Raw genomic sequence first — 24,883 nt, 5'->3', positions numbered from 1 at the left:
TAGCCTATGTTGAGGGCCTAGCCCCAGTGCCTGGGAAGAATGTGCCTTTATCTGGGAGAAGGGTCTCTGCAGCTGTGCTTAAGGTCAGGCTCTTGATGAGATCACCCTGGTTAGGTGAATGTCTGTAGAAGGTACAGAGACGAGAGACACACATGGGGAGAGGCCATGTGGGAGTGAGGCAGAGGCTGCACTGGTGCGTTTACAGCCCGGGGCCCCAAGGATTGCCAGGAGCCGCCAGAGGCTGGGAGAGGCAGCAAGGATTCCCTCTCAGAGACCCCAGAAGGAATCAGCCCTGCTGACACTTTGACTTGGGGCTTCTGGCCTCCAGACTGTGAGAGAATAAACTTCTGTTGTTTTAAGCCCCCCATTTTGGGGCACTTTGTTATGGCCGCCCTAGGAGATGAATACAGGTGGTGAGCTCCCTGCCGCAGGAGGTGTGCAAGCAGAGGGTGGATGACCACGGGCAGGGGTGTGGTAGGCAGGAGCAGCCCTGGGGCCTCAATGTGTCTGTCCATCCATCGGTCAGAAAGAAGCTGGGAGAACAGCCGTGACGCGATGCCCGCTGTGGGAACATTTCCTCCAGACCGAGGCCGGGAGGGCCCCGGCATCCCACTGCCTTCTCCATGCCCCTCTCAGGGGTCCTCCTGTCCACCGAGTCTGCGCCTCCAGTGTCAGACGGGCTCCTTGGTGGTGGACATTCTGGCTCCTGCCAGCAGGTGAGGAAACCCAGAAGGCAGGTTGACTCCATCCTGCACGCCCAGGCCCTCCTCAGCGGGACATTTTATACTGATTCGAGAGGCCCTCGCCAGCATGGCATCCAAACCTCAGCGTTCAAAACTTGGCAGGATCTGGCCCTAAACCGTCTCCCTTGTAGGGTAATGAAGGCACCCCCAGCACCCTTACCAGCAGCACGGAGCTGGCGCAGGTGGGCTCCGGGGGCCTCCTTAGAAAGCTTCTTAGGGCGCCCTGCCCTTTAAAGGTTCCAGGGCATTGTCACCCCCTCCACCTCAGACTTGCACTTTTGTTGACTGAAACCACAGAAGCCCAGCAGAGAATCCTGAAGAGGCTCACTGGCCCCCAGCCGCCCGGTCCTTTCTGGAACCTCCCCACGTGGCAGGAGGAGGGGACGGGAGAATCAACCCTGGGGGAGGACTGGGCAGTGGCGCAAAATGAGCACGCTCTCGCCTCAGGTCACCAGGTCCAGACAGCAAAAACGTACAAGGGGTTAGGACTTGGCACTTGGAGAAGGTTCGAGAGTTCCTGGCACACAGGAAAGACCGTTCTGAGCCCCATCTGCAAGTGCTTGGCCTGGGGTAGGGTCCCTGGAGGTGGGGGAGAGGAGGGCGAGTGGGTCCACCCTGTCCTGGAGGGGAGGGGACAGTTGCAGGGAGGGGAGGAGGAAGCATGGCCAGGCCCTTCCCGAGGAGGGAGGGTGCCGGATTTTCCCCAGGCGTGGCCCGGGGTATAAAGGGCGCCGCAAGCCGGCTGCAGCCAGGGCAGCCACGGGTACGCCGGGACCGCCAGGTGCGCCGCCGCCGAGCCCGGAACCCAGCCCCCGCTGCGATGGTGAGCCGCTCCTCTCCCCGCCCTCCAGCCTGGACGGTGCCGCCCGACACCCAGGCTGATGACGTGGCGGCAGGGTCCAGGAAGCCGCCCAAATCTGGGGGCAAAAGGGAGCCAGGAGCCCAGACCCCCCCGCGCCTCCGTTTCCCGACCTGTAGAGGGAGGCTACGTCCCCCCGCCCGCTTTCCACAGGGAGCAGAGCCAGCGGCGGGCAGGGCGGGGCCCCTCCCCGGGGCGCCGCTGACCCCCCGCCGCCTGGTCCACCAGTCCCTCCGTGTCCTCCTGCTCCTGCTCTGGCCGCCCACCAGCCTGGCTCTCCACAGCCCCCCACTCCGGCCGGGGGCCCGCACCCACACAGCCGGGACCCCGCGCTGCTACTCGGCGGCGGAGCTGTCCCTGGGCCACACCCCTCCCCACCTGCTGGCTCGAGCGGCCAAGTGGGAGCAGGCGTTGCCGGTGGCGCTGGCGTCCAGCCTGGAGGCGGCGGGCCGCAGGGGCCGGCACGCGGGATCGCCGGCCGGGAACCAGTGCCCCGTGCTGCAGCCCGAGGAGGTGCTGGAAGCTGACGTCCACCAGCGCTCCATCTCGCCCTGGAGATACCGGTGAGAGCGGGCCTCCCTGGGCACGGGCCCCTGGGCCCCCCGAGCCTCAGCGCTCTCACCTGCTGACCTCCGGCCGGCCCGCCCCACCACTGGGAGGTCAAGGCTCCCCCGTGAGCTGATCCTCGCCCAGTGTCTCAGACCTCAGCCCAGACCTCAGACACCAGGGTCCCCCTGGGAAAATTTGGGGGGCCCCCATTTGAGTTCTTGCAGGGGTGGGGCTGGGACTGGCAGGGAGAGAGGGGGGCTTCTGGGCTCTGGGAGGGCCGTGGGGCACACGCACAGTCTCACTTCCTGGGCACCAGCTGCGTGCCAAGCCCTCCCAGCGCCCCACACCTCCTGCCCTGCGGCCCGGAGCCGCCCTGAGCGCGTGGGGCAGCCGTGGGGCCGCGGGCAGGGAAGGGGGCGCCCGCCCGGGCTCTCTGACAGCCCACCTGCCCCGCAGCGTGGACACGGACGAGAGCCGCTACCCCCAGAAGCTGGCCTTCGCTGAGTGCCTGTGCAGGGGCTGCATCAGCGCCAAGACGGGCCGCGAGACGGCTGCGCTCAACTCGGTGCCGCTGGTCCAGAGCCTCCTGGTGCTGCGCCGTCGGCCCTGCTCCCGGGATGCGGCGGGGGTGCCCACGCCCGGGGCCTTCACCTTCCACACCGAGTTCATCCGAGTGCCCGTGGGCTGCACCTGTGTCCTGCCAAGGTCGGCCCGGTGATCACTGGCTCGGCTCCTGGACTGGCCTCCAGGGACGCCCCTCCTATTTATGTGTATTTATCGGGTATTTATGTGCCCCCCTGGGGCCCTGGGCAGGTACCAAGGCTCCAGGTCTCTGCTTTGAGACCTGGCCTGGGAAGGGCCCAGTCCCCGGTGCCTGGGGGATGACCCTGTGCTGGGCAGCCCCCAGCTCGAGAGGCAGTTTATCCTTTGACAAAAACAGCTGGGCTAGAAGGAACATTCTCACTCTTCTGGAACTTGCTAAAACACCTACAGAAAAGGGAAAAGGTGTTCCGATGGCCACCTCCACTTCCTGGCCCCCTGGGCTCCCCTCACCCCAGCCCCCTGGGAGGAACAAGCACCCCTGTGTTTCTAAAACAGCTATTTATTTTACACGTGGAATACGCGTTGTCTCACTGCTAAACAGTATCTCAGAGCACAGCACTGGCTGGCACAGAGGGCAGTGGGTGAAGCCACTCTCTCACCCTCTACCCTGCCTGGTCGTTAACACCCAGCTGGTCCCCCAGGGGCAGCCACTGGCCCAGATCGTGGTGTGTCCTTCTAGGAAGGTCTATGCATGGACCCAGGTGCACCCAGGGCGGGGTTATGTTTTAACAGAGTGGAGCCCAGGTGTGCCCCGCTGGCCATGCAGTAGCTCCCGGGTCTGGCGATGGGACTCATTCCCAAAGCCCAGCCCTCTCCCCACAGACGTGGGTGTGGCCCCTGGGGACTACCTCCCTACCCCATGGACAGGTATCCTGGGGTGACTTCCCGGGGGTCCGCTCAGGGGGACATGTCTCTGTAGCCTGGCTGAGTCATGCTCCCCCAACCCCAGCAGAGGCCCAGGCAGCTCTGGAAACCCCCTTGGGCTTCTGTCCACCACGGGTGACCTGCCATACAAGGGGCAGCCAAGCTAACGGGCACCTCCCAGCTCAGGCACCCAGCCAGCCACCTGAGAACCACCTGACCTATCACGACAGAAGGTCCTGGCTCAGAGCACGTTTTGGGGCAATGAGTTCAGGGGCCCAGGAGTGCGTGGCCTCAGCAGTTCTGGATCAGCTACGATGCCCGCTTTGGAGCCTCAGTCCCCACGCCTGTGACACACGTCAGCTCTAAGGGCTGTGGGGCTGCAGGGCAGTTGTCTGCACCCCCCTGCCACTTTCACCTGCTGACTGACACCTACTGTGTGTAAGGCCCAGGAAGAGGGGAGGGGTCTCAGAAGGCTACCCGGAGGAGGTAACCTTTATCTTGAGCTTGGAAGGAGTCTTCAATCAGCACTTACTGAGTTTCTGCCCTGTGCCCAGGACCGGGATCAGAGCTGTGAACAAAATGGATAGCTCCCCACCTGCCCCGTGGGTGACCGACCACCACGGCCCCACCTGGGCCGGTTGGTGGTGAAGGGATAAGGGAAGGGAGAGGGGCTGCAGTGGTGGCCACCTGGGCACCACCTGAGTGGCCATCCGGGGCCCAGTGCTCCAGGCAGAGGGGATGGCCTGTGCAGAGGCTGAGAAGGTGGCCTGCCTGTGCCCGGGGGGGCAGTGTGGCTGGAGCCCAGTGGGCGGGGTGACAAGGGCCACAGCAGGTGCGGGCGGGGGCCGGAGACAGTGTCCGTCCTGGGCTATGGGAGCCTGTGGGCTCCGAGCCGGGCACCGGGCGGGACAGGGCAGTGCTGGGAGCGGCCTGGGAGTGGGGGCGGAGGAACGGTGGGCTGACTGGATTTATGCTGAAGACGAAGAGTGTTGGCTGACAGGCAGTGTGCCCTCCAGGCCAGAGGTCCCTAGAGACCCCCAGCTCTGAAAGTGTGAGAGCAGGAGGCGAGCGATTTAAGGGCTTTTCCAGACTTCGGGGGAGTGGGTGCCGGGGAAGGAAGGGGCTTCCCAGGCTGGGGTGTGAGCTGAAGCCAGGCAAAGCTTCGGGGCCACAGGGGCTCCTGGCCCCGCCATGGCTACTGTGGTGTGTGTGCGGTGTGTGCGAGGGGGGCATGTATGGTGTGTGGGTGTGTATGTGTTAACTGAACCCACTTTGGGTTCACTCACCCACTGATTACTCCCCCACCCTCCCTCCCTCCCTCCCTCTGTCTTTAAAAAGCTTTCCCTGAAAGCCACCAGGGAGTTGGGGGTCTTTTGAGCACGAGCTGCCTGGACTCCTTGCTTGGTGCCTGCAATAGACCCTGCACCTGCCTTCCCCACACCGCATGTCAGCAGACTGGCTTTGCTGTGCATGGGTGAGCAGACCCGAGTTTGGTTTGGTAACAATTTTGGCGACCTGGCTGGAGCGGAAGTCCCAAGTGGGCACCTTGCCCACGGCACACTGGCCCCAGGGTGGTCCAAGGGGTGCTGCAGCAGGTGAGTCCTAGCAGGTCAGGGAGCTGGGGGGACACACACACCCTCCCCCCAGACCTGAGACGTTCTTTTCCAGAGTAGAAACACAAACAGTTGGAATTCCAGATACGTGTTTCATGGAACAGGCGATGCACCGAGATCCCAGTGCCAGTGAGGAAGATGACAGCCCTGTTGCCGGTGAACCCGAAGGAGTCTGCAGAAAAGGGGTGCCCTGGGCTGGGGGCTGCCCACCCCCTCCCGTCTGCAGGAGAAGCCCTCGAAGCTTTGGTGGGACGGGAGTGGCTCGAGGCCCTGGTCACACGACCTCATCAGTCACCGGCATGGGGTTTTCCTGGGGGCCACCCACAGGGACCCCTGCCACCTCCTCCTCACTCGGCTTCTTGCGGGCCTCGGCTGGGGGCCGGGGCGGGGGATTGCTGGGTGGCTGCTTGATGGTGCCCCCCACCTGCGGCCGCTCCTTGGGCTTGGTCTCGATGGGGGTCCACTGCTCCCCGTGGATAGCCGCCTGCAGGACATGGAGGGGCTGGGCTGGGGTCCTCCCAGGCCGCCCCCGCCCCGCCATACGGCCTCCCCGCCCCTGCGCTCCCCCACCCCCGCCAGAAGCCAGGACACAACCGAATTCAGTGAGACCTGAGGGGACTGGAGCTCAGAGAGGTTATTTGATGGGCCTGAGGCCACACAGTCGGAACCCAGCTATTTCACCACAACACAAGGGGCCCCACAAGGGCGAGGGGTGCTGAACCCCGGGGCTCCTGAAAGATCCCCTGGAGGCAGCTTCCAGGTGCACAGCCCAAGACCAGCCTTCTTCCCAGAGACTAAGGGCCAGGAGCAGGACAGAAGCCCAGGCCTGAGTGGCCATGATGCTGAACTGAGGCCGGCAGCTCTGGGTGAGGGGGGTGGGGAGAGGCCCAGGAGGGTGGCCAGGGAGGCCAGTGGCCCAGGTGTGTTGAGGAGGAAGACTGCACAGCCCAGGGAATTTGCTGAAATGCAGACTCCAGGGCCAGAGGCCAAGTGGACCTAAGAACGTGTATCTTTCATTTTGTATCCCCTAATACATTAGTTGATACAAAAAATATGTGACAGCATATACTTTATGAAGCATAAGAATAAAGTGAATTTCTAGAATCACACCTCCTAATTTAAAAACTAGAACACTGGGGCTTCCCTGGTGGCGCAGTGGTTAAGAATCCGCCTGCCAGTGCAGGGGACACGGGTTCGAGCCCTGGTCCGGGAAGATCCCACATGCCGCGGAGCAACTAGGCCCGTGCACCACAACTACTGAGCCTGTGCCCTAGAGCTCGTGAGACACAACTACTGAAGCCCGCGTGCCTAGAGCCCGTGCAACAAGAGAAGCCACCACAATGAGAAGCCCGCACACCACAACGAAGAGTAGCCCCCGCTCTCTGCAACTACAGAAAGCCCGTGTGCAGCAACAAAGACCCGACGCAGCCAAAAAATAAATTAATTAAGAGAAAAAAAAAAAAAAAACTAGAACACTCTATCCCAGAAGGTAAAACTAGAAAGTTAAAGGAAAAGAATGGAGGAAAATATGGCGTACGGGCAGGGAAAGCCATTATTTAAAAAGCACAAACTATAAAGCAAATAAATATATTAGACAGACTTCTGCTCAGTGAAGAATTCATGGACAAAGTTAGATCCTTAACAGAGAAGCAGGAAGTATCCACAGTGGCTAAAACTTACAAAGGATTCACAATTAAAATACACATGACACTCCTGCAAACTAACAAGAAAAAGACAAAACCCCCATAGGAAAATGGGCAGAAGGTCTGAACAGGCAGCGTAGAAGCACTGAGACAGCTGAAGCGAATGAGGCGGCGGCCAGCTCGTAATCAGTGGAGCAATCAAGTCAAAATCATCAGGCCCTGTCGGCCTGACTGAAGCTGGTGGCCGTGGTGGGGCTGGAACCGCGGCTCGGCGGGTCAGGGGCACCACGTGCAGGAGGACAGCGAGCGTCCGGCAGCCTAAGCCTGGTGGGGCCCCCGCCCCATCCCTACCGCCCCCTGCCCTGCTGTAAAGGTGGCCTCGTGCGGCCTCACTGACAAGGGGCCCTTTGCGTAACCTGGACTCCAGGCAAACCCAGCCCCAAGGGTTTTGCACGTGGCATCTGCCCCGCTCACGAGCTCCTGACAGCATCCCGAACTGGATGAGAAACCTTTGAGCAGCGGATCCCAATCCAGGCCAGGCCTGCCGGCCGTGTGACCTGGGCCAGCCACGTCCTCTCTCTGAGCTTCCGCCGCTTGTCTGTGAAGTGGGGGCCCTCCCACCGCGCAGGGCTGCAGTGCAGGTTACAGAGAACGTAGGGGAACGGCCAGCACGTTAGATGGGCCAGAATGGAGGCTACATTGGAACTGTCCCCACGACGTGAGCAAGGACACGGGCTCGGCCTGCAGGGCCAGCCACGGGGCCAAGGCTGTCAAGGACCGGCAGGGCTGACCACGGAGGACGCTACTCACCAGCAGGTAGATGCTGCTTGCGATGGCCAAGCAGGCTGTGCCCAGGATGGTGGCGAGCAGGAAGCCGGCAGGTACCGACAGCCTGGGGAGGGGGTGGAGGACGGAAGACAGTCAGAAGGGGGGTCTGCAGCCCCAGGCCTTGGTCAGAGACCACAGGATCTCAGGACAAAGCCCCCAGGACCTTGAGCGGAGGGGATGCCCACTGCTGCCCAGGCTGGGCTTCTAACTTCGGCCCCGGAGCTGTTCGCTGCTTGGTTTGCACAGGGCAAACCGGGCAGACATAGGGGCAGGGCGCTGGGCCCCCAGCCGCCGCCCAGGGAGGAGGCCCCAGCAGCTGCAGGGGCGCTGCGCGTGGCGGTCTCCCCGGCAGTGACCACCAGACTCATTGTGGGACGGCTGAGCAGAACCGCCCAGCTGAGCCCAGTCAACCCCAGAACACTGATTATTCCTGACTTAAGCTACCAGGTTGGGGTGAATCATTACCCTGTAAGTAATGACGGATACAGGTTTAGGGAACCTCTGGCAGAGCCCAGGAGGGGCCTAACTTGACCCCAGCAGTCCTCTGCCGGCGGTGCTGGTGATCCCAAGTGGGCAGAGACTCACCCAAGGTGCAGGAAGGCCCGGATGTAGTAATTGCTGGTGAGGGGCCCGAACACCTTCACCGCTCTGGTCAGGTACTTCTGTCCGCTAGGCAGAGGGAGGGAGGGGAGACAGACTGCGTCCAGCTCAGCACACCCCACTGCCCACCCCGGCCCAGAGCGCCCGGCTCTTCCTCCCAGGGGCCCAGGGGCTCAGCGGCTGGGCAGACACCCAGTGGGCTGGCGCTGGGGACAGGACCAGGCTCCCGCGTGGTTACGGCTCCTGGGGAGGCCGCCAGGGCAGGGCAGGGAGACTCACCACCTCTCCATGGTGGAGCCCTTGCTCCTCTTACCCCGCGGGTACTCTAGCAGGCAGATCAACACACCTGCCGCTCTGAAGCTGCGGTTAAGGAAGAGCCCAGCTCAGCCTGAGGGGCCGCAGTGAGCCCCCTTTGCTGATGAGAAAAGAGAGAGGTGCGGCCGCTGCCTGAGGTCACGCAGCTGGGAAACAGCTGGACTGGATTCCCATAGCTCTGGCCACTTTGCTGCCTCCTTTGCTGTCCTGTGCCCTCCCTCCCCCCGTGCCTGCCTCGGCCTCCAGAGAGCCTGTAACAGCTGGGCTGGCGGGGGGAAGGGGGGACCCGGTCCACTCGTGGATAGACCCGGCCAGCTAGGGAGGGTGGCTGATAGACGGGGGTGTGGAGGGGATCCCGAGCATTCCCGAGGCCTCAGTGCCACCCTCAGGGGCACTGACACCTCCCACCCCGCCAGGGCCCGGCCCGGTGGGTCTGTCACCTCCCTGCTATGAGCCCCTCCTGCCTTCCAGGGGCAGTGGCATCTCTACCCCCCCGCCCTGACCTGGGGTGTGCAGCGGGAGGATACATGGAGTATGCGCCCAGGTACCACTGGGCAAACTGGCCAGCCGTGGCCACAATGCCCCCGGTGATGAGGACTGTGGACAGAGGAGAAGCAGGTTAGCAGGTGCCCCACCCCATGCCTGCAGGGGCTCTGGCCGCCCCCCTGTACTCCCCCTCCCCCTGAGGGGCCACCAGTGCACCACAGAGCTGCCCTCTGTCCGCCACCGTGTTAGCCCAGGAAGCGGACCCAGGTGGGTGCAGCCCCTGGCCGGTGATGGGGAATGGCCGTAGGCATGGGGGTCGGGACACCTTCCCCTGGGAAGCAGCATTCGAGCCAGGGAGGGGCCTGAAGAGCTGCTGAGGGATGTGTGGGAGAGGAAAGGCCTGGGCTCCAGCCTGGACACACTCCCCAGGCCCCTGACCCTCAACATGCTGAGTGTTTGCTCGATGCATTTAAAGACTGCACTGTTGGTTGCTGACTCTGTACTGGCTGCGTGGACGTTCTCTGCCGGCTGGGGGTGTCCTGGACGACCCCATTCGTGTGTTTTGTTTCATGCAGTTCTGAGTGGACTTGGTCTCTCCAGCCCTTTACCTGCAGCCCTGTGTGCGCCTGCCGCGAGCGAGCGTATCTCTGTCTTTCCTCCCCAGTAATTTTTTTCTTTTCTATTGCGGTAAAATCAGTGAACAGCTCAGTGGCATGAAGCACATTCACATTGTTTTGGCACCGTCACCACCAACCGTCCCCAGGATTTCCAGTCATTTATTGAGGTATAATGATTACATAAAGTGCACAGACTTTTTACATGTGTGACCCCCTACGTGATCTCCACCCGAATCAAGATTCCCGCCACCCCAGAAAGTTCCCTGAGGGCCCTTTTTTGCTGAACCGAAGATTTGTCCAGGCCCTTCTTGCGGTGGTTTGCGTGGAGCTCCAGCTCACCCTTTGTCTTGTTGTGTAGTTTCCTACTGTGTGAATCCACCACGATGTATTTATGCATTTTCCTGTCTTTGGGACGTGTCGGTTGCTTCTGGGCTTGGGCTATAATGAATAAGCTGATAGAGCTAAATTCTTTATAGTTTAAGCAATCTCATAGTGAATTTAACACCTTTTATCGACTGTGATCGCAGGTAACTTACTCTGCTCTCTTATTGGTGTTTTCTCTTGAAGTAGCTTCTCTGGTTGCTTCTCCTGCCTTCTGCTGACTTGATCAAACTTTAATTTTAAAATTCCTCTTCCTGAACCACATGTGGACTTTAGAAGGTTTAACTTCAGTCTCACCCCAAACTACCCACGATTATTAATTATTTACAGTCAGTGTCTTCACGCTGGCGTTGCTGTCCTTCTCTCTGGATCCAGCTTTGCTCTCGCTGTAGCACATCCTTCAGTAGTTCTTTCCGGTGACCTGAACTTCCTGGTCAGTGGGCGCTGTGGCAGCCCCCGCCCCCCGCCCCATGTGCAGTACAGGCCTGAGTTTCCAGCGGTTTTGTCTTGTTTGAGACTTTCTTCGTCCAGGCTCCAGTGGCAGATGGCACAGTTCCTTGCGGGGGATGATCTTTTGGTCTGTTTCTTCCCGGCTCTGGCCTCAGAATCTCACCGGGTAAAAGCCCTGACTCCTGGCGCCCCTCCCTTCGGCCCCTGAACCCTCATCGTCATCCGCAGGTGTCAGGCTCAGCTCCGTTCATGTTCACGCTCACTGTGCTCTCAGCGCCTCCCTGAGCTGCAGGAGGGAAGGGACATCTCCCCTGCATTCAGGCAGCACCATGTCCGCTCGACCTGGGGGTGTAACTTCCTTGGCCTGGGCCTCCATCACTAGCAAGAACCTCAGCTCCCATGGGGCTGTGGTCTCACGATGGGGATGGAAACTTCAGCTAGTGGTGAGCAAGGTGAACGTGGGCAGAGGTGCTGGCTACGTCAGGCTGTGCGCTCTGGAAAGACTTCTCTGAAGCCGCTTCCGCAAAGGCCAGGGTGGGTGGGCCCCAGAGGACTAGAGGGCCAGGGGTGGAGCAGTCGGAATCGGAGGGGACATGGTCTGATTAGATGGGACTTTCTACAATAAAAAGGGCCCACGGGCTGCGACGCTCGTCGGGCCTGGCCTGGTCAGCCCGGAGGGCTGTAGTTAGTACTGAATCAGGAGGAAAAGTCAGCAAAAAAGAGCCAGAAGGGGGACCTTCTGACAAACCGCCCCTTTTGATGGTGGAGGAAGCTGAGCCGTAGTCATTGCAGGGGGGGATGGTGGGGGGAGAGGACGGCTCTGGGCAGAAGCGAGGAGTGCCAGGTACTGACCCACTGAGTTCTCAGCCACTGAGGCGCCAGAAGGGGGGCTGTCTGCCTGGGCACAAATCTTGGGGCCAGTGCCCCAAAGCTGCCCACCTCCCAAAACGCGACCTTACGATGCTCCCCTCCGCACCCAGCTCTGCCGGCTCCTCCAGTCCCCAGGATGGGCGTGGGGGCCTCGGGGTGGGTCCCAGGTAAGCGGGGGTGGGCTGAGACCCTCCTCATCACCGTATCCCCCAGTCCTCCCACCGGCCCACTCAGACTAGGTGTGGGGCCTTCCTGGGAGGGGCAGAGCCGTGAGCGGCTTCTTCTTGCTTCAGGCCTCGCCGCCTCCTGAGAGGTTCCTGTGTCTGTACAGCACGGGCTTCCGCCCCATGAGCAGAGGGCGGCGGGGTGACGGCGCCGTCCCTCCCCAGAAGCAGCCGCAGGGAGCTGGGTGGGAGGAGGTCACATGGCTGTTTCCAGCCGCCTTGTGCAATGGCCTTCTGAGCAGACTCAGGCCTGGGCCCCAGAGACAGAGCGGTCGCCCCCCACGGGCCAAGTCCAAGGCCAGGAGGCAGGAGGAGCCCACCTCCACACCCCAGGACCCCCAGGGCAGGAGGGGCCAGTCCAGGCAGGGGTGGGTCAGGCCAGGTTTTCCCAACCCTGCTGGGCAGTGACTCTCCGGAAACCACCGGGGGCTAACGCTTCTTCCCCCGACTGTAACTTCCTCTTGTGACGGGGTGGGGGGGCTGGGGGGGTGGAAGAGTGAAGGGACAGAGGATGGGGTATGGGTGTGCACGGGTCTGCAGGGGCAGGAGGGCCCCGGATCCCCCTCCCCAGCTCCAAGGCTCCGCTAGGAGGCTGCTGCCTGCTCCCAACACAGGCCTCCAGACTCCTTGCCGCTGGAGTCTCCAGTCTCGGGGCCCCCACCCCCAGGCCTCAGTTCCCACTTCCTGGCCTGCAGCCCAGGGTCTCTGGCTCCTCAGGACCCTCTCCCGCCCCTCTCCAGCCTGCCCCCTCCCCCTTTCCTCGGCCATAGCCTGAGGCCTCCAGGCCCCCACTTCCCCAGCCCGGGCTCCAGCCTGGACTGCCGCGGCACCCCTCACCCCAGGCGCAGCCGCCCTCTGCAGCCCCGCCCCCAGTGCAGCAGCCCCCCACTCACTCAGGCCGGACGCCAGCGCCTGCTCATTGGCCCACATGGCCCACTCAATCTGCCCCATGGTGGCGACCCGGCTCGGACACGGCTAAGGCACTTCGGATCCCGCGTCCCCAGAGCTCCGCCTGCCTCCCGCCCCGAGTCCCCCGAGTCCCCCGAGTTCCGGCGCCGCCCGGCCCCGCCCCGCCGCTGGCCCCGCCCCAGCCCCGGTTCCCCAGGTGGCAGGCAGGCCCGGCGGCGGGTGGGGTCCCGGTGCTCCCAGGAGCCTCGTCCCCCACCCCTGCCACGAGAGCCTGGGACCTGGAGCTCAGGAAGGGGCCCTACCCAGCCGGCCCAGGCCTTCCCCCGTGCAGACCCAGCCAGCGAGGCCGCGGTGGACTCGAGTGGGGGCGGGGCTTCAAGCCAGGACCCCTGGGCCTCGTGCGGATCCCATCCCCGGAGGTCAGCGCAGGCCCAGCCTCGGCCTCATCTGGCCCTGGGCTAGCGCAGGTGTGGACAGGTGTGGCGTCTGCAGGCAACCCTTTGCTCAGAGGCTAATTTGGGAGGGGTGGTGCTGAGAGTGTGGGAGGCTTCTGGGAAAACCCAGACTGCAGGGGTGCTGGGCAGTCCTCTCACCTCCCTCCTCTGACCCCCCTCAGGGTCAAGGTCAGAGTGCTCAGATGCTCTCCCCCTCCTCCCCCCAGCTGGTTAGGACAATGGGGAGGGATGCGAAAGGGGAGGTCGCTCAGCTCAGAGGAATGGAGACGCTCACTTGGAGCGAGGGCTCTGGTCGCAGACCCACAGCTTCGGGCTGAGTAGGGGCTCCTGCCCGCAAAGCCGCTTCCCACCGCCCTTCCTGGACGGAGCTTAGAGCCAGGCCCAAACCGCGTCCCCAACCTGTCAGCCTGAGTGACCACGTCCACCACGGTGGTGGCCATGGCCATGGGGCAGGGTCAGCTGAGCACCCCATATGTGGCTGGGCAACAGAGGGCAAGCTGGGGGCAGAAGTCGAGCCCCCAGCCCCATCTCCCGCCGTGCCCTCCCAGCCCCCTCGGTGAGCTCTGCCTGGACCAGGAGAAAGCATGCTCGTGGAACTGCCTTTACTGTGGCCTTGGCGCTGCTCCCCAGTCCCCACAGACACAACACTGGTCTTTCTGTGAAGACACCCTGTACCCACTCGGGGGCCTGGGCTCAGGGTCAGGCAGAGCACTTCACGGGGGTGTCCTGAGGTCGCACCCTGTGCGGTGGCCCGTGCTCCAGCTCCGAGGGGGGACCCCCGACACGCCGTCATTTCCAGTGATCAAGCTGCTATTGGGGGCAGTGGGAGTGACCCCCGAGTTCAGGGCCAGAGCCCTTTATTGTCGAGGCACCGGCAGCTCCCCACTGGCCGGCTCGGTCCCCCAGTGCTTGGATCCGGAACCAGGCTCCCATCTCAGCAAGGTGCTGGGCGCAGGTCGGGGAAAGGTGAGGCACCTGGCGGCCCCGCTCCTGACCGCCTGGGCACCTGCAGGCGTCATCCCACTGTCCAACGCGGCCACAGCACACTGCCCGGCCCGGAGCCAGGCGGCCACCCACAAATCCCAACAAGCACGGCCGGGCGGCCGCCACAGCCGGTTCCCAGTCCCAGCAAAGCGGCCTCTTCTCCCAGCGGCGGCCAGGGCTCCGTCGAGGAGGCGGTCAGGCGGCTGCCTTCGGCAGACCATTGGGACCCAGGAGGTGAGCGCCAGGGTCATCCAGGACTTGAGGCCCGGGTCCCACCTAGGGGGTTGAGGAATCAACGTCAGGGCAGGTGACAGGGAGCGACTTCCTTCCAGGAAGTGCCGGTCAGATAACACCCTCTTGGTGACGCCAGGCCCAGGGCCCAATCCTCCAGCACAGCCTCGGTCCCTCCAGGCAGACCTGGGGTGGACCGCAAGTCCTGGGGTGGACGGTAGAGGCCAAGGCCTGGGTGCATAGGTCACAGGTCTGGGAATTGGATGGATGTGGCGGAAATCCCAGCCCTGCCACTCGAGTAGGGACCCTGATCTGTTCTGGGGGTCCCCACATTCCAGACCCACCCTCCCCTCCTCTCAGCCTGGGGCTGAGCCCACAGGGCACGTGCGGTGCGCGGCCAGGACCCACCTGAGTGACAATGATGTATTTGATGCCGCCGGGGGTGGGGTCCGTACCCAGCGCAGCCTTAAGCTCATCTGAGAGCGGGACAGGCTCCACGGGCAGCCCCTTCAGAAACCTAGGAGACAAGGCAGGACTGGACGGGGAGTGCAGGGGTGGGGCATGTGCAGAGCAGGCAGATCCAGGACGGAACGCGAAGCGGCGGCCGGGGGCTGGGGGGTCGTGACTACCGACGGAGTCGGGGCCTCTGGGGCTGACGGACGAGGGTGCCCAGCGTGTTCTTAATGCCCCACGCTGTACGCCGCAGAGTGGTTAAATGGTGGCTTGACGTTACGAGCACTGACCAGGCACACAGACGCCGAGCGGGAAGGCCGAGGGCCTGGCGCCGTCGCTGAGGGGAGGGTTTCGGGAAAGCTCCACGAGGCTTTGGTGCCGCCTCTCACCCTGGCCCACGGCTGCTGCTGTGCCCATTGGGGGACACAGCTTAAGAAGAAAAGGCCTCAGCTGACGCTCGGGTTGGTGTTAAACCTACATACCACCCCCAGGGTGACCAGGGCGATGAGTCCTCGGTCGCAGGGCCGGTCCCACGTGGTGTGGAAGGTAGCACCCGGCTCTTCCCACCAGAAGTGGCACCGCCCCCTCTGGGTGACAGATCAAAGGGCCCCATCCACACTTCCCGCGCCTCTAGCGGGCAGGCGTCCCCACACTGAGAACTGGGTCCCTTAAACAGCGGCGAGGAAGAAATCCAGACGCCCTGCCGTCACAGGAGATGCGGGCGGCACGTGCGTGCCCCCGGGGCTGGACCAAGCGGAGTAGCATCCGCGGTCACACAGAGGCACACGTGGGACACACCGCCTGCGGTCCCACGGGTCCCTACCTGCCGTGGCCTCCCGGGAGGGGGCCCACAACTCACTTGTCTCCGTTCAACTCGGGGGGGAAGCTATGCCTCACGGCAGCCACAAACTCGGCCACAGTGTCGTCCAGGGTGAAGATCACAGCGTTGGCGCCCGCGTCAAACGTGTATGCCACCTGGAACCACGAGGTCAGACCGGCTCAGACCAGCTCCCAGTGCCTGCTGGCCACCCGCTCGAGACGAGGGTGGGGGGCCGCGCAACCAAAACAAGAGCGAGAGGGAGATGCAGCCCCCAGAGAAGGGGGCTCCGTGAAGCCCTGGCACGACCGGCTCACGGCCCGGGGCGCCCCAGCCCCGCACCTGCCTTGGTCTGCCCGTGGTGCGCGTTGAAGCAGTGCACCAGGTGAATGATGCGCCGGGACGTGTCGTTGAGGTAGGAGATGGGCGGGAAGGTGTCCATGCAGGTGGCGTGGAACTGGTTGCTGTCCTTCATGGTCAACTGGCCAAAGGCCTGGAAGTCGCGCTCCCTGACGCAGCGGGTCATCTCGGCCATGCGTGCCGGCACCAGCGCCTCGGCCCGGAACTGCAAGGCAGGCGGCCGCTCCGTGAGCCGAGCAGAGCTACGGGGCCCGGCTTCCAAGCGCCCCGGGAGCCACCCGCCCAGCCGGCCGCGGCCTCACCCTGAGCAGGGCGCTGGTCTCCACGCTGGTCTGCATGCCCGCCGTGCTGCCCGTCAGCTTCTTCTCGGTGCTCACCTGTGGCGAGGGAGGGAGGTGTGCGCCACGCCCACGGCCTCGGGAGCTGCGGAGGCCCTCCCGCCCCCAGCTTGGCCCTCCAGCTCACCACGAGGATGAGGACACGGAGTTCCGGCCAGTGTGACTCGGGGGCCACCTGACGGGCGATGCTGTCCTTCCCGTCGGCCCGCTCCCCCATCCGCCACTCCACGAAGCCGCCGTACAAGCTGCGGCAGGCGCTGCCCGAGCCCCTGCGGGCCACTTCCGACAGGTCGCTCTCCACGCCATAGACCCGGGCCAGGGCGTAGGCTGCAGGCAGTGATGGGGGCGGGGAGGCTCAGACAGGCTGGAGGGGCGCCGGCCTGTGCTCAGTGCCACGGGAGGGGGGCACCTGGGGGAAGGAGGCTCGGCCCCCAGCTCCACGGCTGGCATCCAGCACCCACGTGCTCACGCACTCAGCCTCCGCAGGGGGCTCTGGCGGGAGGGGAAGGCCCCTGGGGACTGGGAGGCCTGTGTGCCGAGGGGCCAGAGAAAGCTTCTCTGAAAAGCTCTGAGGGGTGTCGATTGAGGCAGGGCCCAAGCACAGAGGGCAAAAAGTGTGCATGCACGCCTGGGGCTGCTGGCAGCGCTGGGCACAGGGCCAGAACTGGTCAAGGGTCTGATGCCAGGATGCGGACCTGGGGGTCCACGAGACAGGCCGTCTGCCCCCGATGCAGCCTGGCTTACTGGTCTTAGGCTACATGGAGGACGTGACTCAGCTGCCCACCTCTGTGGTAAGTGCCTTTGCCCCCAGCTTGGGGGTGGGGGTCCCTGCTGGAGAGTGAGCCAACAGAGAGGAGGGCAGAGCAGAGATTCAGAGGGAGAGATGGGTTCCCAGTAGGCCGTCTGAGAGCCTGGAGCTGGCCACAGCCCTTGGGATTCTGCTACGTAAGCCAAGAAATCATCCCCACTTAGTTTAAGCCAGTTTGAGGGGCGTTCTGTCACGCACAGGGTCCTATACACGGAGCTCAGCATTCAGACATATGACACAGCCAAGGCCACGGCCCTATGCCTGGGGCACAGCACTGGGACCCATCCCGGGCACCCACCTAGGCAGGCGTAGCCTGCCGCTGAGGAGGCCAGGCCCGCGGCCGTGGGGAAGTTGTTCACCGAGGCCACGTGCACCTTGTAGCTGAGGCTGAGGGGCAGCGGGTCCTCGTGGCCGTCGCTCCTCCGCTTGCGGGCCAGGCGACGGACTGCAGGGACAGAAGACAGCGCCATGGGTAAGCACGATGGGGACCGGCCTCTGTCCGAGCTCCGCATGCAGACCTCCTTCTCGGGAGACCCCAGGCCCCAGGCCCAGACCCAGCTGTGCTGACGGGCGTCCGCAGCCCCTGGGGCGTGGGGGAGGTACGGGGGGTGGGGTGGGGGGTGGCGGCAGCAGCGCCTTCTGTGCACTCGGACCCGCCCAGCACGAGGAAGGGGCACAGGGGAAGGAGCGGGCCTGGCCTGACCACAGCATCCCCGGGGCCCCCACTCACTCTCCCTCAGGCAGGCCTGGAGGCGCGGCTGCCCCACGTCCTCTTCCCGGCCATTTAGCCAAATCCGGTCCTCTGTGAAGTCCCTGCTGATGGCGGCCGTTGTGGTGGTTTTTAACTGGGAAAGAAAGTGCAGGGCCTCCTGGGTGGCGGGCATCGGCCAAGCACCCCTCTCTGCAGGGGCCTTTCTGGCCCTGGTCCCTCCTGGGCGCCCACTCAGGGCAGGGGCTTTGCTGGAGGTGAAGGCCAAGGCGGGCCGGGCTCAGGCAGTGGGAACACCCCATGGGCGTCTACTACCCAAGGCACGGCCCATACTGCCATCTCCTGGCAGAGAATGCAGGGCAGGGACCTCCTAGGAGGGGGCCAGGCATGTGCATGCCTGTGCGCTGAGCACTCCTCACAGCGGGTGATGGGACGAGCAGCATTCGTTGGCTGGGGATTTACCGCCACCATCTGTAAACAAAGGTTTTGTAAATATTTTTTCGGTGTGTATCGCCAGCCCAGGCTCACCTGATCCTGGTGCAACGTGACGCTCAGAGAGGAGTTGATGGGCAGGATCAGCTCCTCGTCTCGCTTTCCCCCTGGAACACATGGCCCACGGCAAAGCCAGTCAGTGTCCCAGCCCAGCAGACTGGCGCACTGTTGCTCCCGCCCACCAACGCCCCACCCCTCCCCACCCCCACTGCCACCCCACAGCTCCCCAGCTGCCTGGACCCAGCTCTCTCACTGTACAATCTAAGTCCTCTTCCTGCTGTGCCCCCACCTTCAGGGAGCCCTCCTGGATTGCTCCCCCACTTCACTTAGCTCCCGAGAGCAGTGCTGGACCCCTTGCTTCACTGCTTCTTTCACCCACTCAACAAATAGCCGTGCTGAGTGCTCTGATTATAAGGCCCTTGCCTTTTCCTCCCAAACAGAAGGAGCCCCAGTTACTGAAAACTCTTCAAATCTCCCTGTTCGTACCCCCTAGAGACAGCATTCCCCCCACTTCCGCTGAGCACTTCCATTCCTGTCATATCACAGCAAACACAGGAAACCTTCCAGAAAGTCCAAAATTTCAAATCCATTGTTAGGCACAGGTGCTGCACTTTTGTGCAGGGTCTTTGGGGTGGCAGACAGTTACGGGACACAAGAGAGACGAATCCTGTTAGGTAATACAGGAAAGTCCAGAAGGATCCCCCATAAACACACCCAACTGGTTTCTGGCAGCTCCTCAAAGGAGGAGGCACAGCCTCTTCCGAAAAGACTGCTGGGTCACTGGACATCCACCACTGAGCAGAGCTGAGCCCCACATCTCAGACCTTGGACAAAAAAGTCACTCAGAATGAATCACAGACTTAGACTTAAAACGTAAAACCCTAAAACTTCTGGGAAAAAACATAAACAGTCTTCAGGACATAGCACTAGGAAAGACGTCTCTGACTTGGTACCAAGGATGGAGAAGATGACCCACTGGGCCCTTTGAAAGACCCTGTTGGGAGGATGGAGAGAGAAGCTACACGGTGGGAGAAAATACCTGCAAAGCACACATCCAGCAAGAATTAGTATCTAAAATATAAAGCGACCTTTCACCACTCAACGGTAAGAAGCAGCCAATCCAGTTAGAATGTGGACGAAAGTCCTAACGAGACATTTCACATAAGACTCTCAGAGGGCAAGCAAATGAGCACTGGGAGACCTGTTCAACATCACTGAGCGGCAGGAGGACACAAACTAAAGCCACAGTGAGATGTCACCACACACCCATTAGAAAGGCTAAAATAACAGCTGGTGACAACACCGCATGCGGAAAAGCTGGATCACACCTACATTACATGTTGTTGCTAGGGATGAAAAATGGAACAGCCACGCAGGAAAAGTTTGTTTCTTTAAAAAACCAAACATGCAACCACCCTATGGCCCAGCAACTGTACTCCGGGCCATTTATCCAGAAAAATGAAAACTTACGTTCACACAAAAACCTGTACAGAAAAGTTTACGGCAGCTTTATTCATAATTGACCCAAACTGGAAACAGCCCAGCTGCCTTGAAAGGGCATATGGCCAAGCAAACTGTGGCCCCTCTACGCTGGGAACGGAACAGGACAGAAGAACTGACTCCAAGATTCACCCGGGCGACTGACTCTCCAGAAACTAGTGAGCAAGGAGAGCGAATCCCAAGAGCATTCCTGAGACCAGAACAAGACAGACACGGAGAGCAGGTCGAGGTGGCAGAGTGGGCGTGACCATGGGAGCCAAGCCCCCGCGGGGACGCGCGTCCTGTATGGACTGTGTCTCCCGCTGTCTAGCCCCGCGGGGACGGACGTCCCGTAAGGACAGTGCCCCCAGGTGTCCCGGCTGCAGGTGGTGCCCAGCTCTGCGATCGCACTGCCCTGCCGGGTGGAGGGCGCGGCGGGTCCTCACACCTGCACGCGGACACACAATCTCATCCAGACGAGGGCCCAGCCCACCTGCCGCGGGCGGAGGACCCGGTCCACCGCCCAAACCGGCCCCTCCGAGCCTCAGTTTCCCCGTCCGCAGGGCCCCCACATCCCGGGCCCCGAGGCCCGCCACTCACAGTACTTGATGACCGCGATGTTGACCGGCGCGGTGCAAGTCACCACCTCGAGCCGCTTCTCCGAGGCCATGGCCGAAAAACAGCGCGACCCCAGCGCCCGGCAGCAGGCCTTTCCGCCCCGCGCCGCAGCCAGCCCCGCGATTGGTCCGCGTCGCCCCACCTGCTCGTGTGCCGCCCAATCAGCGGCGGGCCCTGTCCACGCTCCACTTCTCAGCCAATGAGCGGGATCGGACGATGGACTGCCGAAGCTGAGCCCGCCCCTGCTGGCCCGCGGACGCGCTCCGGCTCTGCGCAGGCGCGGGGATCTGTCCCAACGCGGTGTCCGCGCAGGCGCCGGCTCTGCGCAGGCGCGGGGTGTGCGCAGGCGCGTGGTGGCGGCCTTACCGGTAGCGCGCGGGTCCCTGAGGTGGAAGACTCGAGGTGAAAGCTGAACTCAGCTTGGCAGGACGCGGGCCCCGCCGCCCGGGGTTCCCATAGACTCCGCACCCCCTGGGCGACCAGTTCCTGGGTGGCGGGCTGCTAAGGGAGGAGCTCCTTCGGAGATAGGTGCTTTCAAACCCCGCTCCCATTTTTTTAAGCTCCATATAAGCAAGGATTCTTTTTTCCTCGTTGAAATGGGTTGCCACATTTATATTGACTCTTTTATTGCTGTAAAATGTACCATTTTAACCACTTTTAAGCGTGCAGTTCTGTGGCATTAAGTATCTTTATATCGCTGGGCAACCATCCCCACTCTCCATCTCCGGAACGTTTTCATTTTCTTAAACTGGAACTCTATTCCTTACACAGTAACTCCCAATTTCCCCCTTCCCTTTGTAAAAATTTATTTTTAGCTTTAAAATGATTCAGGTGTCAGTGAAGATAGGAGTATGTGATATAAATTCTCCCACTCTGGGGGCTGCCGCCCCCCAGTTCTGTTCCTGAAAGTATCATCAAATAGCTTTCTTCCCCTTCGGTGTTTCTTGGAGATCATCCCCGATGATCTAGACTTGCCATAACTTGTCCACCGTGTCCCCTGTTGGTTGACAGTCGGGTTGTTACCAATTTTTGGACACAAGCTGCTTTTTTGTGCAAGTGTGAGGTCTTCTGTGGGAGAAATCCCTGGAATTGACATTGCTGGGCCCAGCAGGATGTGCCTAAAGTAATGTTGATAGCTCTTGGCAAGTTCCCTCTGGAAGCTCCATTGATCATTGAAGCCCAGCCACAAAAGTAAGGGAGCCCGAACCTTCCCCAGCACGGCGGCTCCCCCTCTGCCTGACACGTGAAAAATGGCATCTCACTGCCGTTTACAGCTGTGTTTCTGATGGTTGTTATTTTAAGGTTTTCTTGGAATCACTTTTCGGTTTCATGCAAAGCCACTGAAACTTTTTTGAAGAGTTGCTGGTGGATTGCTCTGGACAGCGGTCGCGGTGTGTTCTCTGAGCCACAGAAGAAAGGTCACCCGTGAACCTCAGTGATTTATGTTCTGCCGTGGTAGTGATGTGAGGGACAGCACAGACATTCATGACACATCTGTTTTGCGCCAGGTATTGTGCTAGGTGCTCCACCCTACATCACCTGGGTAACTTCAGTTTTATGGTTTATAATTTAAGTATTTACCATAGAGTGAATGTGTCACCCCAGATTCGTATGTTGAAACCTAACCCCCCAGTGTGATGGCGTTAAGAGGGGGGGGCCTCTGGGGGTGATGAGGTCATGGGGATGGAGCCCTCATAAAAGAGACCCCTCACCCCTTCTTCCAGGTGAGGAAACAGCAGGAAGACACCACCCGTGAACCTGGAAGGGGCTCTCACCAGACACTGAATCTGCCAGCACCTTGACCTTGGACTTCCAGCCTCCAGAACTGTGAGAGCTCAGTGGTAGTTGTTTAAGCTGCCAGCCTGTGGTGGTGTTTGGCATAGCATCTTGAACACGCTTAGACAGTACTACATGTACGTGATTTACAGAGTGAATTACCAGATCCCCTTCTATACCCCCCGCCCAGGTTCCAGCTCACCAAAGGCAGCCACTCTTAAATCTCTTATATTTCTCTGTGTTTCTAAATAATCTGTTTCTTTTTCCTCTTTCTTTCTCTCTTTCCTTTATTTCCGTTTTCGATGGTGTCTGTGGATTACCACTAAGTAGGAATGAGGAATTCTCTTCCAACCCCACCACAGTCCTTCCTCCCCCATACAGTTAAATGTTTTCAGAGTTATGATGGTGTAAACCATGTTCACGGTTGAACACGTAGGCATAAATGCCTGACTGTGTGCATGTGGGCAAAGGGCCCCTTATGTAGTGGGGAACCTTGAACAAACAAGCCCCCTGAAGGAGGGCTGGACGTAGACCCCCAGGCTGACACAGTGAGCCCCAGGTCTCCTGAATGGTCAGTCTACATGCGTGTATAAGATAAACTCATCATAGGGCCTCTATTTTCTTTTTATTTCTTTCTTTTTTTGTGTGTGTGTCAGAGAGGTGTGGTTAATGCCTGTAGGGTCATGGTGAGGGCGATAAACCAGATGGAGACACGTGTCCACATGTTCTGATTTGCTCCATTAAAACGTGTTTCACAGGCATGGTGGTAGGTGCAGGGAAAACGGAGTCAGCTTGAACTGTCAAGGTTGAGGGGCAACAGCGAAGCCTGGAGCATCTCCCATAGTCCTCAGATTTCCTGTCATGTTTCAAAGCATTTTCTTTTAATGTGGTAAAATACACGTAACGTAAAATTTACCATCTTAACCGTTTTCAGGTGTGCAGTTCAGTGGCAATAAGGGCACTCACGTTGCTGTGCGGCCATCACCACCATCATCTCCAGAGCTCTCTGATCTTCCCAAACTGACACTCTGTCCCCACTGAATACTGACTGCCCACCCCTCCTCCAGCCCCTGGCAGCCACCCTTCTACTCTCTGTGTCTGAATTTGTCCACTCCAGGGGCCTCATGTAAGTGGAATCCTATAGGATTTGTCCCTATGTGTCTGGCTTATGTCACTGAGCATAATGTCCTCAGGGTTCATCCACGCGGTAGCAGGTGCCAGGGTTTCCTTCCTTTTTTAGGCTGAGTGATAATATTCCGTTGTGTGGACGGACCATTGCTTATCCATTTATCCATCAGTGGATTTTTGCGGTGCTCCTGCCTCTTGGCTGTTGTGAGGAATGCTGCTGTGAACATGGGTGTCAAACATCCCTTCAGTTCTTTTGCTTTCAGTTCTTTTGGGTAGAATTGCCCAGTGGTAGAATTGCTGGCTCATATGGTGGTTCTGTGTTTAATGTTTTGAGGAACCTCCAGACTGTTTTCCCCGCGCCTGCACCATTTTACATCCCCGCCAACAGTCATGAGCTTCCCGTTTCTCTGTGTCCCCGCTGACCCTTGTTCTTTTCTTTTGCTCTTTTTCTGTGGTAGCCATCCCAAGGGCTGTGAAGTGTGAACTGGTGTCTCGTTGCGGTTTCATGTGCATTCCCAGGTTTCCTTTTATTTGTGGTGATTTCTCAGTGTTGATGAGAGAGCATGTGGGATGGCGTTTCCCAAACGTTGGCATGCGTACCAGTCACCCAGGGAGTGTGCTGCAATGCAGGTTCTGAGTCAGGAGGTCTGGGAGTCTGCCTGTGTGTCCCAGGTGTCGACGGCAGAAGCTGCTGGGTGAGGGCCACACCGTGAGTAGCAAAGACAGATAACACGGTGCACAGGGCCCCTGCAGTCAGGCCAACCCAGCGTGGGGGTAACTTTCCTAGCCGCAGAGAGCATGTTTCCTACAGCAGGGCAGTGCTCCCTGAAGGGACTTAGTGGATGGGAGGTGACTTGAAAAGATGATGTGTGTTTGTACGTAGATTTTTCTTTATTGCCCTTTCGTTTCAATTCAGTCCACTCTGGAGATCCTCAGCATCAAGGTTATTCTGGAACCGGGGACGTGTGAAACACCAGGGAGTGAGGCAGTAGGAGATGGAAAGGGAGGGAGTCTCCTCTTTCGGGGGAGATTACTTTGGTGGGGGAGGATTCGCTACTTACAGAAAAGGTGACATTGCAGAGGTGATGAGGTGCAGGTAGACTCCACCGCGAGGTAGTACACGTGGGTGATGCAGACGGTGTGGTCCAGGGCAAGCGAACGGAAGAGGAGTCGGGGGGCGGAGCCGGGGGGGGCGCGGAGTGGTGCTGGTGGCGGGGACGTTCTGGCGGTGGAGGCGATGGGAGCCACTGAGCGGCAGAACATAGGAGGAAGCGCCTCTCTCCTCCAGGCCAAGCCAGCAGCCCGGGGGCAGCCAGACCCTCGTGTTTGCTGGCAACAGCACCCATTCAGAGCGAGAAGGGCCAGTGCCCCGGATTTCACTGCCCGCCTCGTTTCTCATTGTCCTCTCCGTCACCTTCTGGAGTCCGATGGAGCTTCTAATCTTGAAGGGCTTGAACTTGGCCACCTCTAAAGGCCCAGGTCTCTGACCCTGCGCCCGCACAGCGATCCCGTCTCCATGGGTCCCAGCACTGGTTCGAGGCTTTTCTGCAGAGGACTGGGTGGCAAACACCATTGGCTTCCTGCATCTTCCAGCTCGGCCGCCACGACCTACCTTTGCTGTGGCAGATCCAGAGCAGCCCTAGAAAACGAGCAAGTGACACGGACACGGAGGTGTGAATCT

At 60.8% G+C, this 24,883-nt stretch overlaps 3 protein-coding genes and 1 long non-coding RNA gene across 6 annotated transcripts; 2 read left to right on the top strand and 2 right to left on the bottom strand.

Moving 5' to 3' along the window:
* Nucleotides 1-1,518: 1,518 nt before the first annotated feature.
* Nucleotides 1,519-5,107, top strand: IL17C (interleukin 17C). The gene is made up of 2 exons (XM_029208734.1): nt 1,519-2,165; nt 2,608-5,107. Exons 1-2 carry the CDS (start codon nt 1,564-1,566, stop codon nt 2,867-2,869), a joined length of 864 nt encoding a protein of 287 aa, XP_029064567.1. The 5' UTR covers nt 1,519-1,563; the 3' UTR covers nt 2,870-5,107.
* A 196-nt stretch (nt 5,108-5,303) lies between these two features.
* Nucleotides 5,304-12,672, bottom strand: LOC114887238 (cytochrome b-245 light chain). The gene is made up of 6 exons (XM_029208746.1): nt 12,539-12,672; nt 9,145-9,214; nt 8,582-8,656; nt 8,288-8,371; nt 7,685-7,766; nt 5,304-5,715 (listed from the first exon to the last, which is right to left on the bottom strand). The coding sequence occupies exons 1-6, from the start codon at nt 12,594-12,596 to the stop codon at nt 5,506-5,508; spliced, it is 579 nt and encodes a 192-aa protein (XP_029064579.1). The 5' UTR covers nt 12,597-12,672; the 3' UTR covers nt 5,304-5,505.
* A 925-nt stretch (nt 12,673-13,597) lies between these two features.
* Nucleotides 13,598-20,403, bottom strand: MVD (mevalonate diphosphate decarboxylase). 3 transcript variants are annotated; one of them, XM_029213474.1, is made up of 10 exons: nt 20,281-20,403; nt 18,238-18,308; nt 17,731-17,845; nt 17,299-17,445; nt 16,320-16,519; nt 16,157-16,231; nt 15,841-16,059; nt 15,537-15,652; nt 14,633-14,741; nt 13,598-14,269 (listed from the first exon to the last, which is right to left on the bottom strand). In XM_029213474.1, exons 1-10 carry the CDS (start codon nt 20,348-20,350, stop codon nt 14,189-14,191), a joined length of 1,203 nt encoding a protein of 400 aa, XP_029069307.1. In that variant the 5' UTR covers nt 20,351-20,403; the 3' UTR covers nt 13,598-14,188. The 3 variants fall into 3 exon arrangements, 1 of the variants encoding a protein (XP_029069307.1); XR_003792188.1 differs by having other exon boundaries at nt 13,601-14,269; nt 15,837-16,059; nt 16,157-16,519; XR_003792189.1 differs by lacking the exon at nt 13,598-14,269 and having other exon boundaries at nt 14,641-14,741; nt 15,837-16,059.
* A 236-nt stretch (nt 20,404-20,639) lies between these two features.
* Nucleotides 20,640-24,384, top strand: LOC114890055. Its single transcript, XR_003792199.1, has 3 exons — nt 20,640-20,700; nt 21,601-21,806; nt 22,023-24,384. It is a non-coding gene; the product is annotated as an uncharacterized LOC114890055 (long non-coding RNA).
* The last annotated feature ends 499 nt before the right edge of the window (nt 24,385-24,883 follow it).

Source organism: Monodon monoceros, unplaced genomic scaffold (genome assembly GCF_005190385.1).
Source record: "Monodon monoceros isolate NGI ecotype Baffin Bay Population unplaced genomic scaffold, NGI_Narwhal_1 Super_Scaffold_10, whole genome shotgun sequence".
Taxonomy (NCBI): Eukaryota; Metazoa; Chordata; class Mammalia; order Artiodactyla; family Monodontidae; genus Monodon; species Monodon monoceros.
This window is presented reverse-complemented; position numbering and strand designations above follow the sequence as displayed.

Bases quoted from the DNA above. Each gene is read 5' to 3' on its own strand.
- IL17C (XM_029208734.1), top strand. From the start codon at position 1,564: ATGGTGAGCCGCTCCTCTCCCCGCCCTCCAGCCTGGACGGTGCCGCCC. The intron at 2,166-2,607 runs GTGAGAGCGGGC...CCTGCCCCGCAG, and splicing joins ATCTCGCCCTGGAGATACCG to CGTGGACACGGACGAGAGCC.
- LOC114887238 (XM_029208746.1), bottom strand. From the start codon at position 12,596: ATGGGGCAGATTGAGTGGGCCATGTGGGCCAATGAGCAGGCGCTGGCG. The intron at 9,215-12,538 runs GTGAGTGGGGGG...CTCTGTCCACAG, and splicing joins GGCGCTGGCGTCCGGCCTGA to TCCTCATCACCGGGGGCATT. The intron at 8,657-9,144 runs GTATCCTCCCGC...CCGCAGCTTCAG, and splicing joins TACCTGGGCGCATACTCCAT to AGCGGCAGGTGTGTTGATCT.
- MVD (XM_029213474.1), bottom strand. From the start codon at position 20,350: ATGGCCTCGGAGAAGCGGCTCGAGGTGGTGACTTGCACCGCGCCGGTC. The intron at 17,846-18,237 runs GTGAGCCTGGGC...TTTCTTTCCCAG, and splicing joins TCACGTTGCACCAGGATCAG to TTAAAAACCACCACAACGGC. The intron at 16,060-16,156 runs GTGAGGCCGCGG...CCTGCCTTGCAG, and splicing joins AGACCAGCGCCCTGCTCAGG to TTCCGGGCCGAGGCGCTGGT.